This window comes from Pararge aegeria, chromosome W (genome assembly GCF_905163445.1).
Source record: "Pararge aegeria chromosome W, ilParAegt1.1, whole genome shotgun sequence".
In the NCBI taxonomy this organism is placed as follows: Eukaryota; Metazoa; Arthropoda; class Insecta; order Lepidoptera; family Nymphalidae; genus Pararge; species Pararge aegeria.
The window spans coordinates 1480170-1499626 of record NC_053207.1 but is presented as its reverse complement, the minus strand read 5'-3'; the positions used below and the strand labels follow the sequence as shown (position 1 = coordinate 1499626).

The following is a 19457-nucleotide window of genomic DNA, read 5'->3' as shown; positions in this document are numbered from 1 at the left end:
GCGTAACAATTATAGTTTCATAATTTAGTACTAAGTAGCTCATACGTTAAGACTTTATTCTCTTTTATAATAATTCTACAAATAATTAATATTTTTTAATATACTTTCGTAAATATACACATACTTATATAAAATACGCCCATGCGCAATACGCGTTCTTAAAAGAGGCAATTCTACCTCATACCTTATGAGAGCTTTTCTTAAAGGTGACCCTTTAAGGGCGGGTGGATGGTTGCGCCAAGTTATAATTAAGTCTTAAATAATAATTTATAATTTCATTGGTGTTCCTATTCTCCCATGTCCAACCTAAAACAGCACTGAACGATTCTCCGTGAAGAGACTGGCGCCCTCATACGCCTCAAAAACACTAGAACGCAGAGCTGTCACTTAAATTAACGGAAGCAAACGATTAAGACGTTTGCGGACGACTTGCTTTCCGATTGCGAAAAGTAACGGGCAATACGAGTTTACTGGCTGCCTGAAAATAAGCCATAAAATATCATAATATACCTTAAAAGTTTCAATGAGATCCTTTTAAGCATAATTCCCATATTTATGTGTGTGCCGAAATATAACATAAGTGGTGGTGTTCGAGAAGAGAGGACTTCGTGAGGAATATTTGGATCAACGGACGGCGTGCTCCTACCCATGAAAAATAAGGTCAAGTAAGTGCTGTCTTCCTTGTGCTCTGATTCCTTGTATCTTTCTTTTGTACACCAATTTACCGCAAAAAATACAGTCCACTCATTCGAAATAAAAATCTTAAATAACTTAATATAACTTGGCGCATACAGTAAGTATGGGTACGAACGCTATTTTATTTTGATATGTAAACAATAAATAGAAACCATATTTATTGTTAACTCTCTCACTCTCCAATGATTCCTGGAAAACCTAAATTATTCATTTTTCAAAATTGAGACAGCGTTTGGTTTCATAGATTATTTTCAAAACGAAAGACTAATTCGATAATATTAGATCCTTAATTTTCTTAAAAGACACTAAAAGGTATTTACATTTGTGAATAATGTTTTTAATTCTAAAAAAAGAATAATGACCTTTAACAACAATAACAAACCAAGCAAATCATTTTATTCATAGAAAAAATGAAACACGTAATTAGAGAATAGAGAATTTATGAATGAAACTGTTCACACAAGACCGATGCTAATCTTGTAAGTACAAGCGCACGATTATAACATTACACGACACACACTACTAACTTGCACGCACACATCTAGCAGAACGATTCTTTCTTTGGGCGTGCTTATTTTATTTGATATTTCTATGCAACAGTAGAGGGCGTCATATGTCGAGTGATTCATAATAATTGATTTACCCTGCAATAGATAACATGAGATTTTTACGTGTTTTAAAAGGTAAATGTTTAGCATTTACGGTTAAAAATTAAAATACGATACGATTTTATTTTGTACGCTATGCGCCTCGCGCGCGCTGGTTGCGCTGTCGCCTGTCTAGCGACAATTGACCTAGAAGTTTGGCCGCTCATTACTAGATGGCGCTTTCATATATTTTTTACTTAGTGTTTTTTTAATGACAAAACTTTAATGGTCCTATCTGAAGGCTCTTTAAGACCCTGAGGGTAGGGTATGCACTGCTTATTTGCATATATGCAATGCACGCCACTGTATATACTAATTATTAACTACTTTTAACTTATTCTTCCTAAGTCGCTTCCGCATTACTGGGTAGGGTAGGTTATTTCTTCTTTCATAGTTCTAACCGACTTCAAATAAAGGAAGAGGTTATCAATGCAGTTTTTTTTTTTTTTTTTTTTACTTAGTTTTAAGAATACACTATAATATCAACCAATGGATTTCAGAAGCTTTCTACTTCTCCTTAAAAACATTTAACATGAGATTGTACTTTCGCTCTATCTACATTTTCTTTAATACCTATACTTATAATTGAAATGTTCTGACCAAAATTAATTTTAATGAATATGTTGGATTTGATTGATTATTAATGTTGGCGTTGGTGCGTAATAGTTACGCGGATTTGCCTGAAACTTATTCTATGACTCGTAATCTGTCTAGATTTAAGAATTAAGGGGGATGGGAGAGATGGGGGTAATAGGTCAGGGTCTAAAGGGGTTACCATCCGTTTGACACGGGAGGACGGGGAGACCAGGCAATTTCAATGTGAACATGCTCGGATGTGGTTTATTACAGTTTAAAAGACTTTTACTTTTAACCAGTTTACTGGGGAGTCTTGAGTACATTATTATGATATTTTCATTTATTTATTTGATGGGGAAAGACTTTTTCTTTTCTGACAGATATTCATGTAAACAGCATAGATAAGTTTGATAAAAATGTTTAATACGTTCCGTAGTTGTCTGCAAAATTTGTTTTCTGTTATTAAATTATGTGAAAGTGGCATGGTTGTGATCATGAATGTAGATGGGTGTTTTGTCCATGACAGTTGTAGTATACAACACCAGCCTGTTACATCTGCTAATCTATGTGGGTGTATATAGAATGCAGTAGCGTGCATTGAGGCTATGTACAGGGTATGCAGATGATATAAAATGAAGAATTAATGAAAATGAAAATTAAATAAACATTTGCATATACTTTACATACCCTCTATGCACGTCACTGATAGAATGAATGTTTTGTTTTGCAAAAGAGCAATCGATGACTGTCCTACATCAAGCGCAGGAAGTCAATATTGCAAAGTTAGTTAAGTCTAATAATACTTAACATGAATACTGATTTATGGCATAGACGGTTAGGGTATCATTGTCTTAAAGGTATGTTCATTTCAGGATGACAAAGAAGATTTCAACAAGTTTGCGCCTGCCTGGAAGGAAAGCCTGTGGCCCGGGCTCCGAAAAGATCTACGAAACGTGTTGGCCGACCCTTGGAACTCATCCATAGTGACGTGTGGAGCCCTATGAGAGACTCCAGCTGTGGAAATGCAAGGTACTTACTCGCCCTTACTACTAATAATTTTTCTCTTCAAAACTTTAGATATTTATTCAAGAAAATGTGTGAAGTGTAAGATTGCTTTATCAAATAATTATTACGTAAGTGCGTAACATATAAAATGCCTGCGTTTTGATAACATTGGTTTTGATTTTGAATTACCATAGGGGCAGTGTTAAGTGTTTCCTAGAGAAGAAGGGAACAGCTCACCAGCTTACCTTACCGCATTGTACTCAGCAGATGTATTTGAATACCAGAAGCAACACTGAGGAAGTGTGGTCCCGACACACTATTTGTAAAGGAAACCTTTGTTTTTGGATGCATTGCCTATTCATTAATCCCGCAGTCTAGTCTACATAATAAATTGAACGCTAAGAGAAAGTTGTGCATTTTTGTCGGTTATTCAGCGTTACCGATTTATAGAACCATTAAATAAATCCAAGGAAGGTTATTCTGTATAGTAAAAAGCACATTCCTAATGTACTTTTTATTGAAAATAAATGTGCTGACATTGATGAATATCGTTATTCTCGTCTTATATAATATAAATAAATCACATGATTTTGATATGAATTAACAGATGGTGAGTCTGGCGATGACTGCTGCAACAACAGTGAGGTAGAGCAGGCCTCTACTGATGCCGAGTCTTCTGCTGAGGAAAGGCGGAAGAGAGAAAAAACGACGCGAGACGTCGGCGGCGCTATAGTTGGAGGGGAAGTGGCGACTAGTACAGAGGAGTCTGTCAGCTGCCGATCCATCCATCCGCAGTACACGTGGTACACCGCCGACGAAATATGGCGATTATAAAATAGGTATGTAGACCAGAATTTTTGAGAAGCCACAAACATATGTGTAGGCAATAAAGTTATCAAACTCCTCTGGTGGCAAAAAGCTATGAATGTAGAGTATCTGTCACTTTTGGAGAAAAAAGTTTGGAATTCAGTTGATCCACCTGCTGATAGTAATGTTATAAAGTTAGTTTAAGTGGACATACAAATTGAAATGTGATATAGGGAGAAATTTGCGGAAAAGTGGGTTGCGGGAATAATAGTCTTTTCGCAAACTAGTATCTATGTAGAACGTTGTAATAAAATCTAAATACTACCTCTTTTTCTAGAAGTACTATCATCATTAAAAAGTTTTTGGAATTTATTTTCTTCCTTTGCATAAATTAGGCATAGGTAGGTAGGGACATAATCCCATTGCTATAGAAATTTTGGGGTTTCTGAAATCAAAAAACCGCGACAAGTAGTTTTGGCAGTCCTCTCGTGATGTTAACCTGACACTGCCTAAAGAATTCTGAAGAGACCGAAACAGGTGGAAATCTGAAGGTGTAAGGTCAGGACTATACAGCGGATGCATTACCACCTCCCAGCCAAACTATCTTAATTTTAGCTGAGTGGCTAAAGATGTGTTAGGTCTAGCGTTATCATGATGAAAAACCACACCTCTTCTGTTGATTAATTCCGGCCGCTTTCTCTAAACTTCTTGCTTTAATCTCATCAGTTGTTCGCAGTAGAATTCAGAATTGATGGTCCTGCCTGGTGGTAACAGCTTATAATGAATAATGCCCTTCCAATCCTACTACTACACACACAGCGTCACCTTGTTGCGAGTTAACCCGGGTTTCGCCACAGTCTGTGAAGCCTGATCGGCCTTTGACCGTGACCTTTTTCGCACTTTCTTGTCGTACATGATCCACTTCTCATCACCAGTTCAAAAATGGTTCGGTCATGATCCACTTCTTATCAGCTCCGTCAAAAATGGTTTTGTGGTCAATTCCCAGTTCTTCAGCTACATTGTACCTACTGATTTGCCCATCTTGGTCCACTTTTTCAAAAATGGCATCCATTATATCCGTCATAGGGCTCCTCCTAACCAGAGCGAGGTGCATCTTTGACATCAAAATTTCCGGATTGAAAACGCTAAACCCAAATTTTTTTCGCGGCTTGCGTTGCATTTTTACCTTTTTTTTGTAGTAAAATTTTAAAAGGTAAAGAGGAATTTCTTCATTAGATTCACTCATCTTCACACATTTTCCTAATTTGATACCAAAGCCAGCCAGATACAAATAGTATAGCCAAAGAGATTTTATTACATGTTCATACATACTATAATGCGAAAAGACTTTTTTCCCAACCTATTAGATTTATTAGCTATAAATTTCATAAATAGTTCATAAATAAGCTTAAGTTATAAAATAAACACTGAAACAAGTATGTACATTGAACAATTTTTAATATTATTTTCTCTTCGTTACAGATTTGACTCTGTGTTTGTGAACGCGTGTGCTGAGTGGACTAATGAAGAGTTCGGTGGTTTAAACATACCCGCCGGTCGGGTCGCGTACGTGCACGGTTCGGTCGATCCGTGGCATGCGCTATGTATGACTACTACGCAGGACAACTACACGCCCGCTATCTTCTTTGAAGGTATATACTCAGTGGCGTGCATAGCCCTTGGACCCAGGGTATGCACAAGGTGTTCAACACAAACATAAAGTAAAATTAAAATTTAGATTTTAGATAGGTATGTCGGTTTATTATCAAATTACTTTACGACAGTTATATTTTTGATTGATTTAATACTATCGTCTATCTACTGCTAATTGAATAAAAGTACATACCCTGATTTACGTCACAAAATTATGACACACCATTCGGCAGCATTTTCTAAGCACACTGATGATGATAATATTTTTCCAACATATCATGTTTTTAGCGTTTTTATGAAAATTATTAAGATCACAATATCCTTTATCATTCCACACTTTACGTATATTGGACAATAAAACAAAAGGACAGCAAATTAATCGATTGGTGTGTACAAAGCCGCTTAGCCAAGAATAGTTTTCGTAATATTTATTATTAAATATACGTGTTACTTTATCACCTTTTTTTGGGATATTTGTAACATTGGTACACTCCTTCCTTTGCGAATGATTTCTAATTTTACGATATAAGTAGGGATAGAAATTAAAGTTTTCTCTAAGTACTTTTTCCAGGCACACTGAACCCAAACAAAGACCGCACGAATATGCTTTCATTATAAAATGAATGAATAAACTATAAATTAACCTTAACACATTAAACTATCACTACTCAAACTTTTATAAGTTACTGAATTTATGCACTTGAACCGTTTATTTATCACCAACGCCATACAGCATTGTTCGAAGGTAAACAATAATGGCGATCGAATATGCTAATGATAATATTGCAATCGAAATTAGTCAAAATATGTCTTTAATTTTTTGTAAGTATGGGTACGAACGCTATTTTATTTTGATATGTAAACAATAAATAGAAACCATATTTATTGTTAACTCTCTCACTCTCCAATGATTCCTGGAAAACCTAAATTATTCATTTTTCAAAGTTGAGACAGCGTTTGGTTTCATAGATTATTTTCAAAACGAAAGACTAATTCGATAATATTAGATCCTTAATTTTCTTAAAAGACACTAAAAGGTATTTACATTTGTGAATAATGTTTTTAATTCTAAAATAAGAATAATGACCTTTAACAACAATAACAAACCAAGCAAATCATTTTATTCATAGAAAAAATGAAACACGTAATTAGAGAATAGAGAATTTATGAATGAAACTGTTCACACAAGACCGATGCTAATCTTGTAAGTACAAGCGCACGATTATAACATTACACGACACACACTACTAACTTGCACGCACACATCTAGCAGAACGATTCTTTCTTTGGGCGTGCTTATTTTATTTGATATTTCTATGCAACAGTAGAGGGCGTCATATGTCGAGTGATTCATAATAATTGATTTACCCTGCAATAGATAACATGAGATTTTTACGTGTTTTAAAAGGTAAATGTTTAGCATTTACGGTTAAAAATTAAAATACGATACGATTTTATTTTGTACGCTATGCGCCTCGCGCGCGCTGGTTGCGCTGTCGCCTGTCTAGCGACAATTGACCTAGAAGTTTGGCCGCTCATTACTAGATGGCGCTTTCATATATTTTTTACTTAGTGTTTTTTTAATTACAAAACTTTAATGGTCCTATCTGAAGGCTCTTTAAGACCCTGAGGGTAGGGTATGCACTGCTTATTTGCATATATGCAATGCACGCCACTGTATATACTAATTATTAACTACTTTTAACTTATTCTTCCTAAGTCGCTTCCGCATTACTGGGTAGGGTAGGTTATTTCTTCTTTCATAGTTCTAACCGACTTCAAATAAAGGAAGAGGTTATCAATGCAGTTTTTTTTTTTTTTTTTTTACTTAGTTTTAAGAATACACTATAATATCAACCAATGGATTTCAGAAGCTTTCTACTTCTCCTTAAAAACATTTAACATGAGATTGTACTTTCGCTCTATCTACATTTTCTTTAATACCTATACTTATAATTGAAATGTTCTGACCAAAATTAATTTTAATGAATATGTTGGATTTGATTGATTATTAATGTTGGCGTTGGTGCGTAATAGTTACGCGGATTTGCCTGAAACTTATTCTAAGACTCGTAATCTGTCTAGATTTAAGAATTAAGGGGGATGGGAGAGATGGGGGTAATAGGTCAGGGTCTAAAGGGGTTACCATCCGTTTGACACGGGAGGACGGGGAGACCAGGCAATTTCAATGTGAACATGCTCGGATGTGGTTTATTACAGTTTAAAAGACTTTTACTTTTAACCAGTTTACTGGGGAGTCTTGAGTACATTATTATGATATTTTCATTTATTTATTTGATGGGGAAAGACTTTTTACCCTTAGCACATTTGCACGCTCGCAGTCGTAGTCGATTTCGCGTATCGAAACAAAACTTTCGGTCTTAGTAAAACTTCTTACTGCAATCGTTTTAGTGTCGCAAATCCTGTATTGATTTTTATCCACTTACAAACTGTCATATATAAGTATCTACATCATTTGTTTACCTTTTCTTAACAAAAGTAAAACCAAGTGGGTAGTTTAATTAACACATGTATAGACTGTCAAGTTTTGCTACCTAGCTCAATAAACGTGTTACAATGCAATATCGTATTATTTATACATAATAGTGGCGACGAGGCGAAAATTTAATTAAAATGGACCACAAATCAGTGAAATTTAATGAATTTAATCAAAAAACGGATGTATGGGACAATTACATCGACCGGTTAAAGTTTTGTTTTGAGGCTAATGGCATCATGTTAGACGGCGCCAAACGAGCGAATTTCTTTACTGTGTGTGGAGCGGAAGTCTTTGAGACTCTTTTGGCCTTGATTACACCAAGGAAAGCTAGTGATGTGACATTTGTTGAAATTGAAACAATTTTAACAAAACATTATAGCCCAAAGCCAAATGAAATCTCCATGTCATATAAATTCTACACACGGAACCAGAATACTAATGAAAATGCATCAGAATATATTGCACAGTTGAGGAAAATTAGCTCAAAATGTAATTTTATGGAATTAGAACGGATGCTACGTGACCGGCTTGTGTGTGGTATGAAAGATCGTCGTCTACAATATGAACTCTTGAAAAAAGATAACCTGCATTATCAAGATGTTATTGATGCCATGTTAGCAGCAGAGACTGCAGGAAAAGACTACCATATGATTCATTCATCTATGGGTACAGAAAATAGCAGCACAAGTACAAACTGTGCAGCAGCAACAACAACTCAAAGCTCCTCAGTGGAAGAGATGGACATAAATGCAGTACAAACTAGATCAAATACACGACTATGTTTTCGGTGTGGTGATCGTCATGGTGGTGAATGTAGATTTATAAATGCCACCTGTCGGTTCTGTAAGAAGCGAGGCCATATTGAGAAGATTTGCTTGGTAAAGAAGAAATCTTTAAAGAGAAATATTAATTTCACAAATGATGAACACACAGATACACACTTGAATGGTATTTACAGCATTAACTGTGAAAACAAAGTATTACCATTTGTTGTTGAAGTATCATTGGAGAATATACCTGTTGTGATGCAGGTAGACACAGGTGCAAGTTTTTCATTAGTAAATGAATGCACTTGGAAGAATATAGAACATCAGAACCAACATATAACTCTTCAACCAGTGAACCTTACTCTACGTACATGGACAGATACACCTGTAATCTTACTTGGCCAAGCTAAACTACAAGCTCAATACAGAGACATCAAATGTTCACTAAATGTTATTATAGCAAAGGGTCGGGGCCCCAATCTTCTGGGACGGGATTGGCTGGGCCCATTGAATATTGCATTGAATATCAATGTTATAGCTAACAGTGATCTTGTGAACATTGAGAAGACAATTTTAAAATACAGCAACATCTTCAGGGATGGACTGGGCACATTTAGGGGAGATCCAGTGACCATACATCTCAAACCTGGTGCTACACCTAAGTTTTTCAAGGTTCGTCCAGTACCATATGCTATCAAGGCTAGAGTTGAAGAGGAAATTGATCGCTTGGTGGCTGAAGGTGTACTGAGGCCTTTATCTTATTCAGAATGGGCAACACCTGTTGTGCCAATAATAAAGAAGTCTGGAGACATTCGGTTATGTGGAGATTACCGTAGTACTGTCAACCAAGCAACTGAGTCGGACACCTACCCCATGCCAACAGCAAATGAGGTATTTGCTACAGTTGCAGGTGCGAAGTTCTTTACAACCTTAGACCTTGATAGAGCATACACACAAGTGAAAGTTCAAGACAGCACTGCTAAAATGTTAACATTAAACACATGCAAGGGTCTCTACTCCGTACATCGGTTACCTTTTGGAGTCAAAGCCTGCCCTGGAATATTCCAGAGACTCATGACAGCATTGCTAGCAGGAGTTCAAGGAGTGGCAGTCTTAATTGATGATATAATTGTAAGTGGTCCTACAATGCTGGAAATGCAACAACGACTTGAAACAGTTCTAGACAGGATACAAAAGGCTGGATTTCGTCTTAACAAGAGCAAATGTAAATTTGCTCAAGAAAAAGTAGAATTTTTAGGTTTTGTGATTAATGGAGAAGGTATCCACCCAGCTCCAAGTAAAATAGAAGCTGTAGTGAAGACGCCAGAACCACAGAATGTCCAGGAGTTACAGGCTTTCTTAGGACTGTATAATTTTTATGAAAGGTTTATACCCCACAAGGCAACTATACTTGAGCCATTACATAGACTACTAGATAAGTCTCAAACATGGCAATGGACTCAACGGGAACGAGATGCATTCAATAAAGCTAAACAGTTGCTTACATTTGAAACCACATTAGTTCATTATGATTTATACAAACCACTAATTCTTACGTGTGATAGTTCACAATATGGCGTTGGGGCAGTGCTATCGCATGTGATGGAAAACGGACAAGAAAGACCGATCGCAATGAGTTCTAGGACATTAAATTCCCACGAACGACGGTATTCACAGTTGGACAAAGAAGCGACTGCCATTATGTTTGGCATTAAAAAGTTTCACAATTATTTAGCGGGGAGGAATTTTACTGTGATAACCGACCACAAGCCCCTACTTGGAATATTCGATCCAAAAAGGCCAATGCCATGTATTTTATCACCTCGTTTGACAAGAATCGCAATAGCATTAACTGCGCACGATTATAGCATTGCTTATCGACCAGGAACTGAAATCGGCAATGCAGACAGTTTAAGTCGATGGCCGCTACCTGTTCCAGATCAAGAGGAACAACCTCTCTATGAAATACTACTGATGGCGGAAAATCTTAGTGATTTCCCTTTTACCGCGCTTGAGATATGCTCTGAAACGAAGAAAGATCAAACTCTCTCCCGAGTTGTTCACTTTCTACAAAGCGGATGGCCAAACAAAGTTAACGATCGTGATTTACGAGTATATTGGTTACATAGATCAGAGCTCTCTCTACAAAATGGTTGTGTATTATTAGGTTGTCGTGTCGTCATACCACGACCTCTTCGACAAACCATCTTACGCATGCTGCATACTACGCATAATGGAATTGTGCACACAAAAGCATTGGCCCGAAATTATGTGTGGTGGCCACAATTGAGCGATGATATAAATGAATTAGTAAATAATTGCACTCGGTGTCTAGAAAATAGGCATATGCCTCCAAGATCATCACACGAGTGGATCGTTCCTTCAAGACCATGGTCCAGAATACATATTGACTTTGCAGGACCATTTATGAATAAAACTTTTCTTATAGTAGTTGATGCTTTTTCTAAATGGCCTGAAGTGCTAATGACAAATAGTACTAACTCGGCATCAGTGATTCGTCATTTAAGGAACTTATTTGCTACTCATGGTATTTGTGAAACCCTGGTATCAGATAACGGAACTTCTTTTGTGTCCGCAGAAATGAAATTGTTTTTAGAATCTAACAAAATTAGACATGTGACATCCGCACCTTATCACCCGGCCACTAATGGCTTGGCAGAACGGATGGTACAGACAGTGAAGGAAAAGCTTCGGAAGATGGATGGATCATGGGAAATAAAAATTCCAAATATGTTACTAGGTCTTAGGGTGACTCCGTGTTCTAAAACAAATAAAAGCCCTTCGGAACTTTTGATGAATAGACGCCTACGCACGGTCTTAGATTCTTTGCACCCTGATAGCCTGCAGTATAAAAAGGTTGAAGGTCAAATAATAAATAATGCACAACAGAAAAACAGAGAAACTAATGTGGGACAAAAAATAATGTACAGAAATTACACAAACGGGCCAAAATGGTTACCTGGTCAAGTTTTCGAAAAAGATGGCCCATCTAATTACAGAGTACAAACTGAAGATGGTGCAGTTTTACGGCGTCATATAGATCAAATAATTAAAGTATTATATAAATTAATAGAGAGAAAACAAGTGACATACTTGGTGGAAACAACAATGAGAGGAGTAATGCAGAGACTGAGGAAGATAAGATTGATCAAAATGAACAGAATAATGATTTAGGAAGCGGATCAGAGCAAGAGTCAGAAAATGATCCTATTATTGAAATACCAAGTGCAGAAAAATGGGAAGAGATGTTAGGAATACCTAAATCAGCTGAAATTGAAACGTCAGGGGGGAAGATCAGAACTAAACGAAATGTTCATTCTAAAGTTCCATATTCTAGACCCAGTTGTTTTAATGAAAATAATGAATAAATTGATTACTTTATTTGTTTAATTTTATGTTATATTTTTAATAGTGTACTGTGGATTTCTTGATTTAAATTGTTAAACTTTAGTTAATTTACATGACATACTTGGGGGAAAGGTATGTCATATATAAGTATCTACATCATTTGTTTACCTTTTCTTAACAAAAGTAAAACCAAGTGGGTAGTTTAATTAACACATGTATAGACTGTCAAGTTTTGCTACCTAGCTCAATAAACGTGTTACTATGCAATATCGTATTATTTATACATAATACAAACGTTCCTTTTAGATCTACTGTCTAGGCTGTTGAAGTGTTTATAGGCTTTAAAACAGGGTTTGGATATACATTGAATTTAACTGAAGTATACTGCTACAATACTCGAAAGCAACTGTACCAGCGACGCTGTACTGTATTGCCAGTGAACAAACTTTTACTAAGGGTAGAAACTGTTACTTCCTAAAGTTGTATAATTTTAAACACTAACTCTTTTGATCACATTGTCCGTGCAGTCCTGGCTAGGAATAAGACTGCTCCAGATCTTTCCGTGGTGATGGATGGAAAAGGATGATCACTTGTGATGATGGAGCGACTAAACTGGAGAGCTCTACAGATATTCATGTAAACAGCATAAATAACTTTGATAAAACCTTAAACAATGTTTTTAACGTTCCGTAGTTGTCTGCAAAATTTGTTTTCTGTTATTAAATTATGTGAAAGAGGCATGGTTGTGATCATGAATGTAGATGGGTGTTTTGTCCATGACAGTTGTAGTATACAACACCAGCCTGTTATATCTGCTAATCTATGTGGGTGTATATAGAATGCAGTGCGTGCATTGAGGCTATGTACAGGGTATGCAGATGATATAAAATGAAGAAAATCTCCAGTAAGATCTATAAATACTTACGGGTAGGCTTTTTGTAACTCTTACAATGCTTATCCTTAAGTTTTGTATAACTCGTACTGGAGACCTTCTTCATTTTGTATCATTTGCATATACTTTACATACCCTCTATGCACGTCACTGATAGAATGAATGTTTTGTTTTGCAAAAGAGCAATCGATGACTGTCCTACATCAAGCGCAGGAAGTCAATATTGCAAAGTTAGTTAAGTCTAATAACACTTAACATGAATACTGATTTATGGCATAGACGGTTAGGGTATCATTGTCTTAAAGGTATGTTCATTTCAGGATGACAAAGAAGATTTCAACAAGTTTGCGCCTGCCTGGAAGGAAAGCCTGTGGCCCGGGCTCCGAAAAGATCTACGAAACGTGTTGGCCGACCCTTGGAACTCATCCATAGTGACGTGTGGAGCCCTATGAGAGACTCCAGCTGTGGAAATGCAAGGTACTTACTCGCCCTTACTACTAATAATTTTTCTCTTCAAAACTTTAGATATTTATTCAAGAAAATGTGTGAAGTGTAAGATTGCTTTATCAAATAATTATTACGTAAGTGCGTAACATATAAAATGCCTGCGTTTTGATAACATTGGTTTTGATTTTGAATTACCATAGGGGCAGTGTTAAGTGTTTCCTAGAGAAGAAGGGAACAGCTCACCAGCTTACCTTACCGCATTGTACTCAGCAGATGTATTTGAATACCAGAAGCAACACTGAGGAAGTGTGGTCCCGACACACTATTTGTAAAGGAAACCTTTGTTTTTGGATGCATTGCCTATTCATTAATCCCGCAGTCTAGTCTACATAATAAATTGAACGCTAAGAGAAAGTTGTGCATTTTTGTCGGTTATTCAGCGTTACCGATTTATAGAACCATTAAATAAATCCAAGGAAGGTTATTCTGTATAGTAAAAAGCACATTCCTAATGTACTTTTTATTGAAAATAAATGTGCTGACATTGATGAATATCGTTATTCTCGTCTTATATAATATAAATAAATCACATGATTTTGATATGAATTAACAGATGGTGAGTCTGGCGATGACTGCTGCAACAACAGTGAGGTAGAGCAGGCCTCTACTGATGCCGAGTCTTCTGCTGAGGAAAGGCGGAAGAGAGAAAAAACGACGCGAGACGTCGGCGGCGCTATAGTTGGAGGGGAAGTGGCGACTAGTACAGAGGAGTCTGTCAGCTGCCGATCCATCCATCCGCAGTACACGTGGTACACCGCCGACGAAATATGGCGATTATAAAATAGGTATGTAGACCAGAATTTTTGAGAAGCCACAAACATATGTGTAGGCAATAAAGTTATCAAACTCCTCTGGTGGCAAAAAGCTATGAATGTAGAGTATCTGTCACTTTTGGAGAAAAAAGTTTGGAATTCAGTTGATCCACCTGCTGATAGTAATGTTATAAAGTTAGTTTAAGTGGACATACAAATTGAAATGTGATATAGGGAGAAATTTGCGGAAAAGTGGGTTGCGGGAATAATAGTCTTTTCGCAAACTAGTATCTATGTAGAACGTTGTAATAAAATCTAAATACTACCTCTTTTTCTAGAAGTACTATCATCATTAAAAAGTTTTTGGAATTTATTTTCTTCCTTTGCATAAATTAGGCATAGGTAGGTAGGGACATAATCCCATTGCTATAGAAATTTTGGGGTTTCTGAAATCAAAAAACCGCGACAAGTAGTTTTGGCAGTCCTCTCGTGATGTTAACCTGACACTGCCTAAAGAATTCTGAAGAGACCGAAACAGGTGGAAATCTGAAGGTGTAAGGTCAGGACTATACAGCGGATGCATTACCACCTCCCAGCCAAACTATCTTAATTTTAGCTGAGTGGCTAAAGATGTGTTAGGTCTAGCGTTATCATGATGAAAAACCACACCTCTTCTGTTGATTAATTCCGGCCGCTTTCTCTAAACTTCTTGCTTTAATCTCATCAGTTGTTCGCAGTAGAATTCAGAATTGATGGTCCTGCCTGGTGGTAACAGCTTATAATGAATAATGCCCTTCCAATCCTACTACTACACACACAGCGTCACCTTGTTGCGAGTTAACCCGGGTTTCGCCACAGTCTGTGAAGCCTGATCGGCCTTTGACCGTGACCTTTTTCGCACTTTCTTGTCGTACATGATCCACTTCTCATCACCAGTTCAAAAATGGTTCGGTCATGATCCACTTCTTATCAGCTCCGTCAAAAATGGTTTTGTGGTCAATTCCCAGTTCTTCAGCTACATTGTACCTACTGATTTGCCCATCTTGGTCCACTTTTTCAAAAATGGCATCCATTATATCCGTCATAGGGCTCCTCCTAACCAGAGCGAGGTGCATCTTTGACATCAAAATTTCCGGATTGAAAACGCTAAACCCAAATTTTTTTCGCGGCTTGCGTTGCATTTTTACCTTTTTTTGTAGTAAAATTTTAAAAGGTAAAGAGGAATTTCTTCATTAGATTCACTCATCTTCACACATTTTCCTAATTTGATACCAAAGCCAGCCAGATACAAATAGTATAGCCAAAGAGATTTTATTACATGTTCATACATACTATAATGCGAAAAGACTTTTTTCCCAACCTATTAGATTTATTAGCTATAAATTTCATAAATAGTTCATAAATAATCGCTTAAATAAGCTTAAGTTATAAAATAAACACTGAAACAAGTATGTACATTGAACAATTTTTAATATTATTTTCTCTTCGTTACAGATTTGACTCTGTGTTTGTGAACGCGTGTGCTGAGTGGACTAATGAAGAGTTCGGTGGTTTAAACATACCCGCCGGTCGGGTCGCGTACGTGCACGGTTCGGTCGATCCGTGGCATGCGCTATGTATGACTACTACGCAGGACAACTACACGCCCGCTATCTTCTTTGAAGGTATATACTCAGTGGCGTGCATAGCCCTTGGACCCAGGGTATGCACAAGGTGTTCAACACAAACATAAAGTAAAATTAAAATTTAGATTTTAGATAGGTATGTCGGTTTATTATCAAATTACTTTACGACAGTTATATTTTTGATTGATTTAATACTATCGTCTATCTACTGCTAATTGAATAAAAGTACATACCCTGATTTACGTCACAAAATTATGACACACCATTCGGCAGCATTTTCTAAGCACACTGATGATGATAATATTTTTCCAACATATCAAGTTTTTAGCGTTTTTATGAAAATTATTAAGATCACAATATCCTTTATCATTCCACACTTTACGTATATTGGACAATAAAACAAAAGGAAAGCAAATTAATCGATTGGTGTGTACAAAGCCGCTTAGCCAAGAATAGTTTTCGTAATATTTATTATTAAATATACGTGTTACTTTATCACCTTTTTTTGGGATATTTGTAACATTGGTACACTCCTTCCTTTGCGAATGATTTCTAATTTTACGATATAAGTAGGGATAGAAATTAAAGTTTTCTCTAAGTACTTTTTCCAGGCACACTGAACCCAAACAAAGACCGCACGAATATGCTTTCATTATAAAATGAATGAATAAACTATAAATTAACCTTAACACATTAAACTATCACTACTCAAACTTTTATAAGTTACTGAATTTATGCACTTGAACCGTTTATTTATCACCAACGCCATACAGCATTGTTCGAAGGTAAACAATAATGGCGATCGAATATGCTAATGATAATATTGCAATCGAAATTAGTCAAAATATGTCTTTAATTTTTTGTAAGTATGGGTACGAACGCTATTTTATTTTGATATGTAAACAATAAATAGAAACCATATTTATTGTTAACTCTCTCACTCTCCAATGATTCCTGGAAAACCTAAATTATTCATTTTTCAAAATTGAGACAGCGTTTGGTTTCATAGATTATTTTCAAAACGAAAGACTAATTCGATAATATTAGATCCTTAATTTTCTTAAAAGACACTAAAAGGTATTTACATTTGTGAATAATGTTTTTAATTCTAAAAAAAGAATAATGACCTTTAACAACAATAACAAACCAAGCAAATCATTTTATTCATAGAAAAAATGAAACACGTAATTAGAGAATAGAGAATTTATGAATGAAACTGTTCACACAAGACCGATGCTAATCTTGTAAGTACAAGCGCACGATTATAACATTACACGACACACACTACTAACTTGCACGCACACATCTAGCAGAACGATTCTTTCTTTGGGCGTGCTTATTTTATTTGATATTTCTATGCAACAGTAGAGGGCGTCATATGTCGAGTGATTCATAATAATTGATTTACCCTGCAATAGATAACATGAGATTTTTACGTGTTTTAAAAGGTAAATGTTTAGCATTTACGGTTAAAAATTAAAATACGATACGATTTTATTTTGTACGCTATGCGCCTCGCGCGCGCTGGTTGCGCTGTCGCCTGTCTAGCGACAATTGACCTAGAAGTTTGGCCGCTCATTACTAGATGGCGCTTTCATATATTTTTTACTTAGTGTTTTTTTAATGACAAAACTTTAATGGTCCTATCTGAAGGCTCTTTAAGACCCTGAGGGTAGGGTATGCACTGCTTATTTGCATATATGCAATGCACGCCACTGTCTGTAACGAAGAGAAAATAATATTAAAAATTGTTCAATGTATATACTTGTTTCAGTGTTTATTTTATAACTTAAGCTTATTTAAGCGATTATTTATGAACTATTTATGAAATTTATAGCTAATAAATCTAATAGGTTGGGGAAAAAGTCTTTTCGCATTATAGTATGTATGAACATGTAATAAAATGTCTTTGGCTATACTATTTGTATCTGGCTGGTTTTGGTATCAAATTAGGAAAATGTGTGAAGATGAGTGAATCTAATGAAGAAATTCCTTTTTACCTTTTAAAATTTTACTACAAAAAAGGTAAAAATGCAACGCAAGCCGCGAAAAAAATTTGGGTTTAGCGTTTCAATCCGGAAATTTTGATGTCAAAGATGCACCTCGCTCTGGTTAGGAGGAGCCCTATGACGGATATAATGGATGCCATTTTTGAAAAAGTGGACCAAGATGGGCAAATCAGTAGGTACAATGTAGCTGAAGAACTGGGAATTGACCACAAAACAGTTTAGGCACATTTGAAAAAAAACTGGGTACATAAAAAAGTTGGATATTTGGGTACCTCACGAGCTCACTGAAAGAAACCTAATGAACCGTGTACTCATTGATTGAGTGATTCTTTATTACGACGTAATGAAACCGAACCATTTTTGAAGAAGCTGATTAGAAGTGGATCATGTACGACAAGAAAGTGCGAAAAAGGTCACGGTCAAAGGCCGATCAGGCTTCACAGACTGTGGCGAAACCCGGGTTAACTCGCAACAAGGTGACGCTGTGTGTGTAGTAGTAGGATTGGAAGGGCATAAAACAAGGGATAACTAGGGTTGGACAGAAAAGTATTTGCACGTGGACTTACAGTTCTTCCTTCGTAATGCAGTTTTCCCTTGATTTATATCCTTTAAAGCCATAGTTTAACATTAAAAAGGGGAAAAGAATCCAGCAAACCCTAAAATATACAGTCCACTAAATTTACAAAGAAAATTCCATTTTATGGTGATGATTCCCCGAAAGTAAAAATGGCGTCACCATAAAATTTGGTCACTTCGAGCCGATTTCATAAAAAATATTTGATCACTTCCATGGAATTTCATAAATTTTAGTCATTCGATCCGAAGATCGGCCGATTCGATTTAAATTCATAATTTTAGGATTTAAATTCGTTAATCATTACATTCTATGGCTTTAAAGTTCGGAATTATTATTAGTCTATGCAACTTAAAGTACGCTATATTGTAGGTATTCACTAGTTCAGTTTGTAATTTTAATACCGCTAAGATATTATCTACATAATAGATTTAACGTTTTGTTTACTAAGTAAAGAAGTACTAAGTATTTTATAATTATATATCTCTTTTCCGCACCGCTTGCTTCGTATTTCTATATAGTTTTATCCCGCTACTTAGTATTAAAAACGGATGAATCGTAGGTAAAGATATCTATTTCAAACGCATCATACCTACCAAACAATTCGCTCGGCCGCAGTCGTTTTTGTCGCTCGCTGCATTCAAGGTCACGCATGACCTCTAACTTGTTAATTGTTATACCTAGTTCTTTGCCGGTTTAGTTTTTAAAATAGCATTATAACGCTTTTATTTAACCGCTCGCGTCTATAAAGGGGTTGTGTGTTTATTATGTTTTTGGGGGTCAGAGTTGCTCGCGTCCGTAGGTTTTTACCAAAGACAGGTTGGAACCCTCGTTACCCTACACGTGGCCCCTGGGTGGTGCAAAATGAGCAACAAAAACAAAGGTGGTAGGTTTGGTCCGTGGCTTGAAATACCACCCTGCGAGCAAAGCCGCGCCGCTAAATGATTTGCCATGTGTCACGATTTACTGTGTCATACGACTGGTCGTGTTCCGGAGCGATGCTCGTAGTAGCTAATTGAGGGGAAATGGGTTTGTACAGTTGTGCTGCATTTGATGATAGGTTTTGATCCGTGTTGTC

The 19457-nt window shown here is 36.3% G+C and overlaps 1 protein-coding gene across 1 annotated transcript; it reads left to right on the top strand.

Moving 5' to 3' along the window:
* Nucleotides 1-8018: 8018 nt before the first annotated feature.
* LOC120635923 (uncharacterized protein K02A2.6-like) lies at nucleotides 8019-11846 on the top strand. Its single transcript, XM_039907135.1, has one exon. It carries the CDS (start codon nucleotides 8019-8021, stop codon nucleotides 11844-11846), a length of 3828 nt encoding a protein of 1275 aa, XP_039763069.1.
* The last annotated feature ends 7611 nt before the right edge of the window (nucleotides 11847-19457 follow it).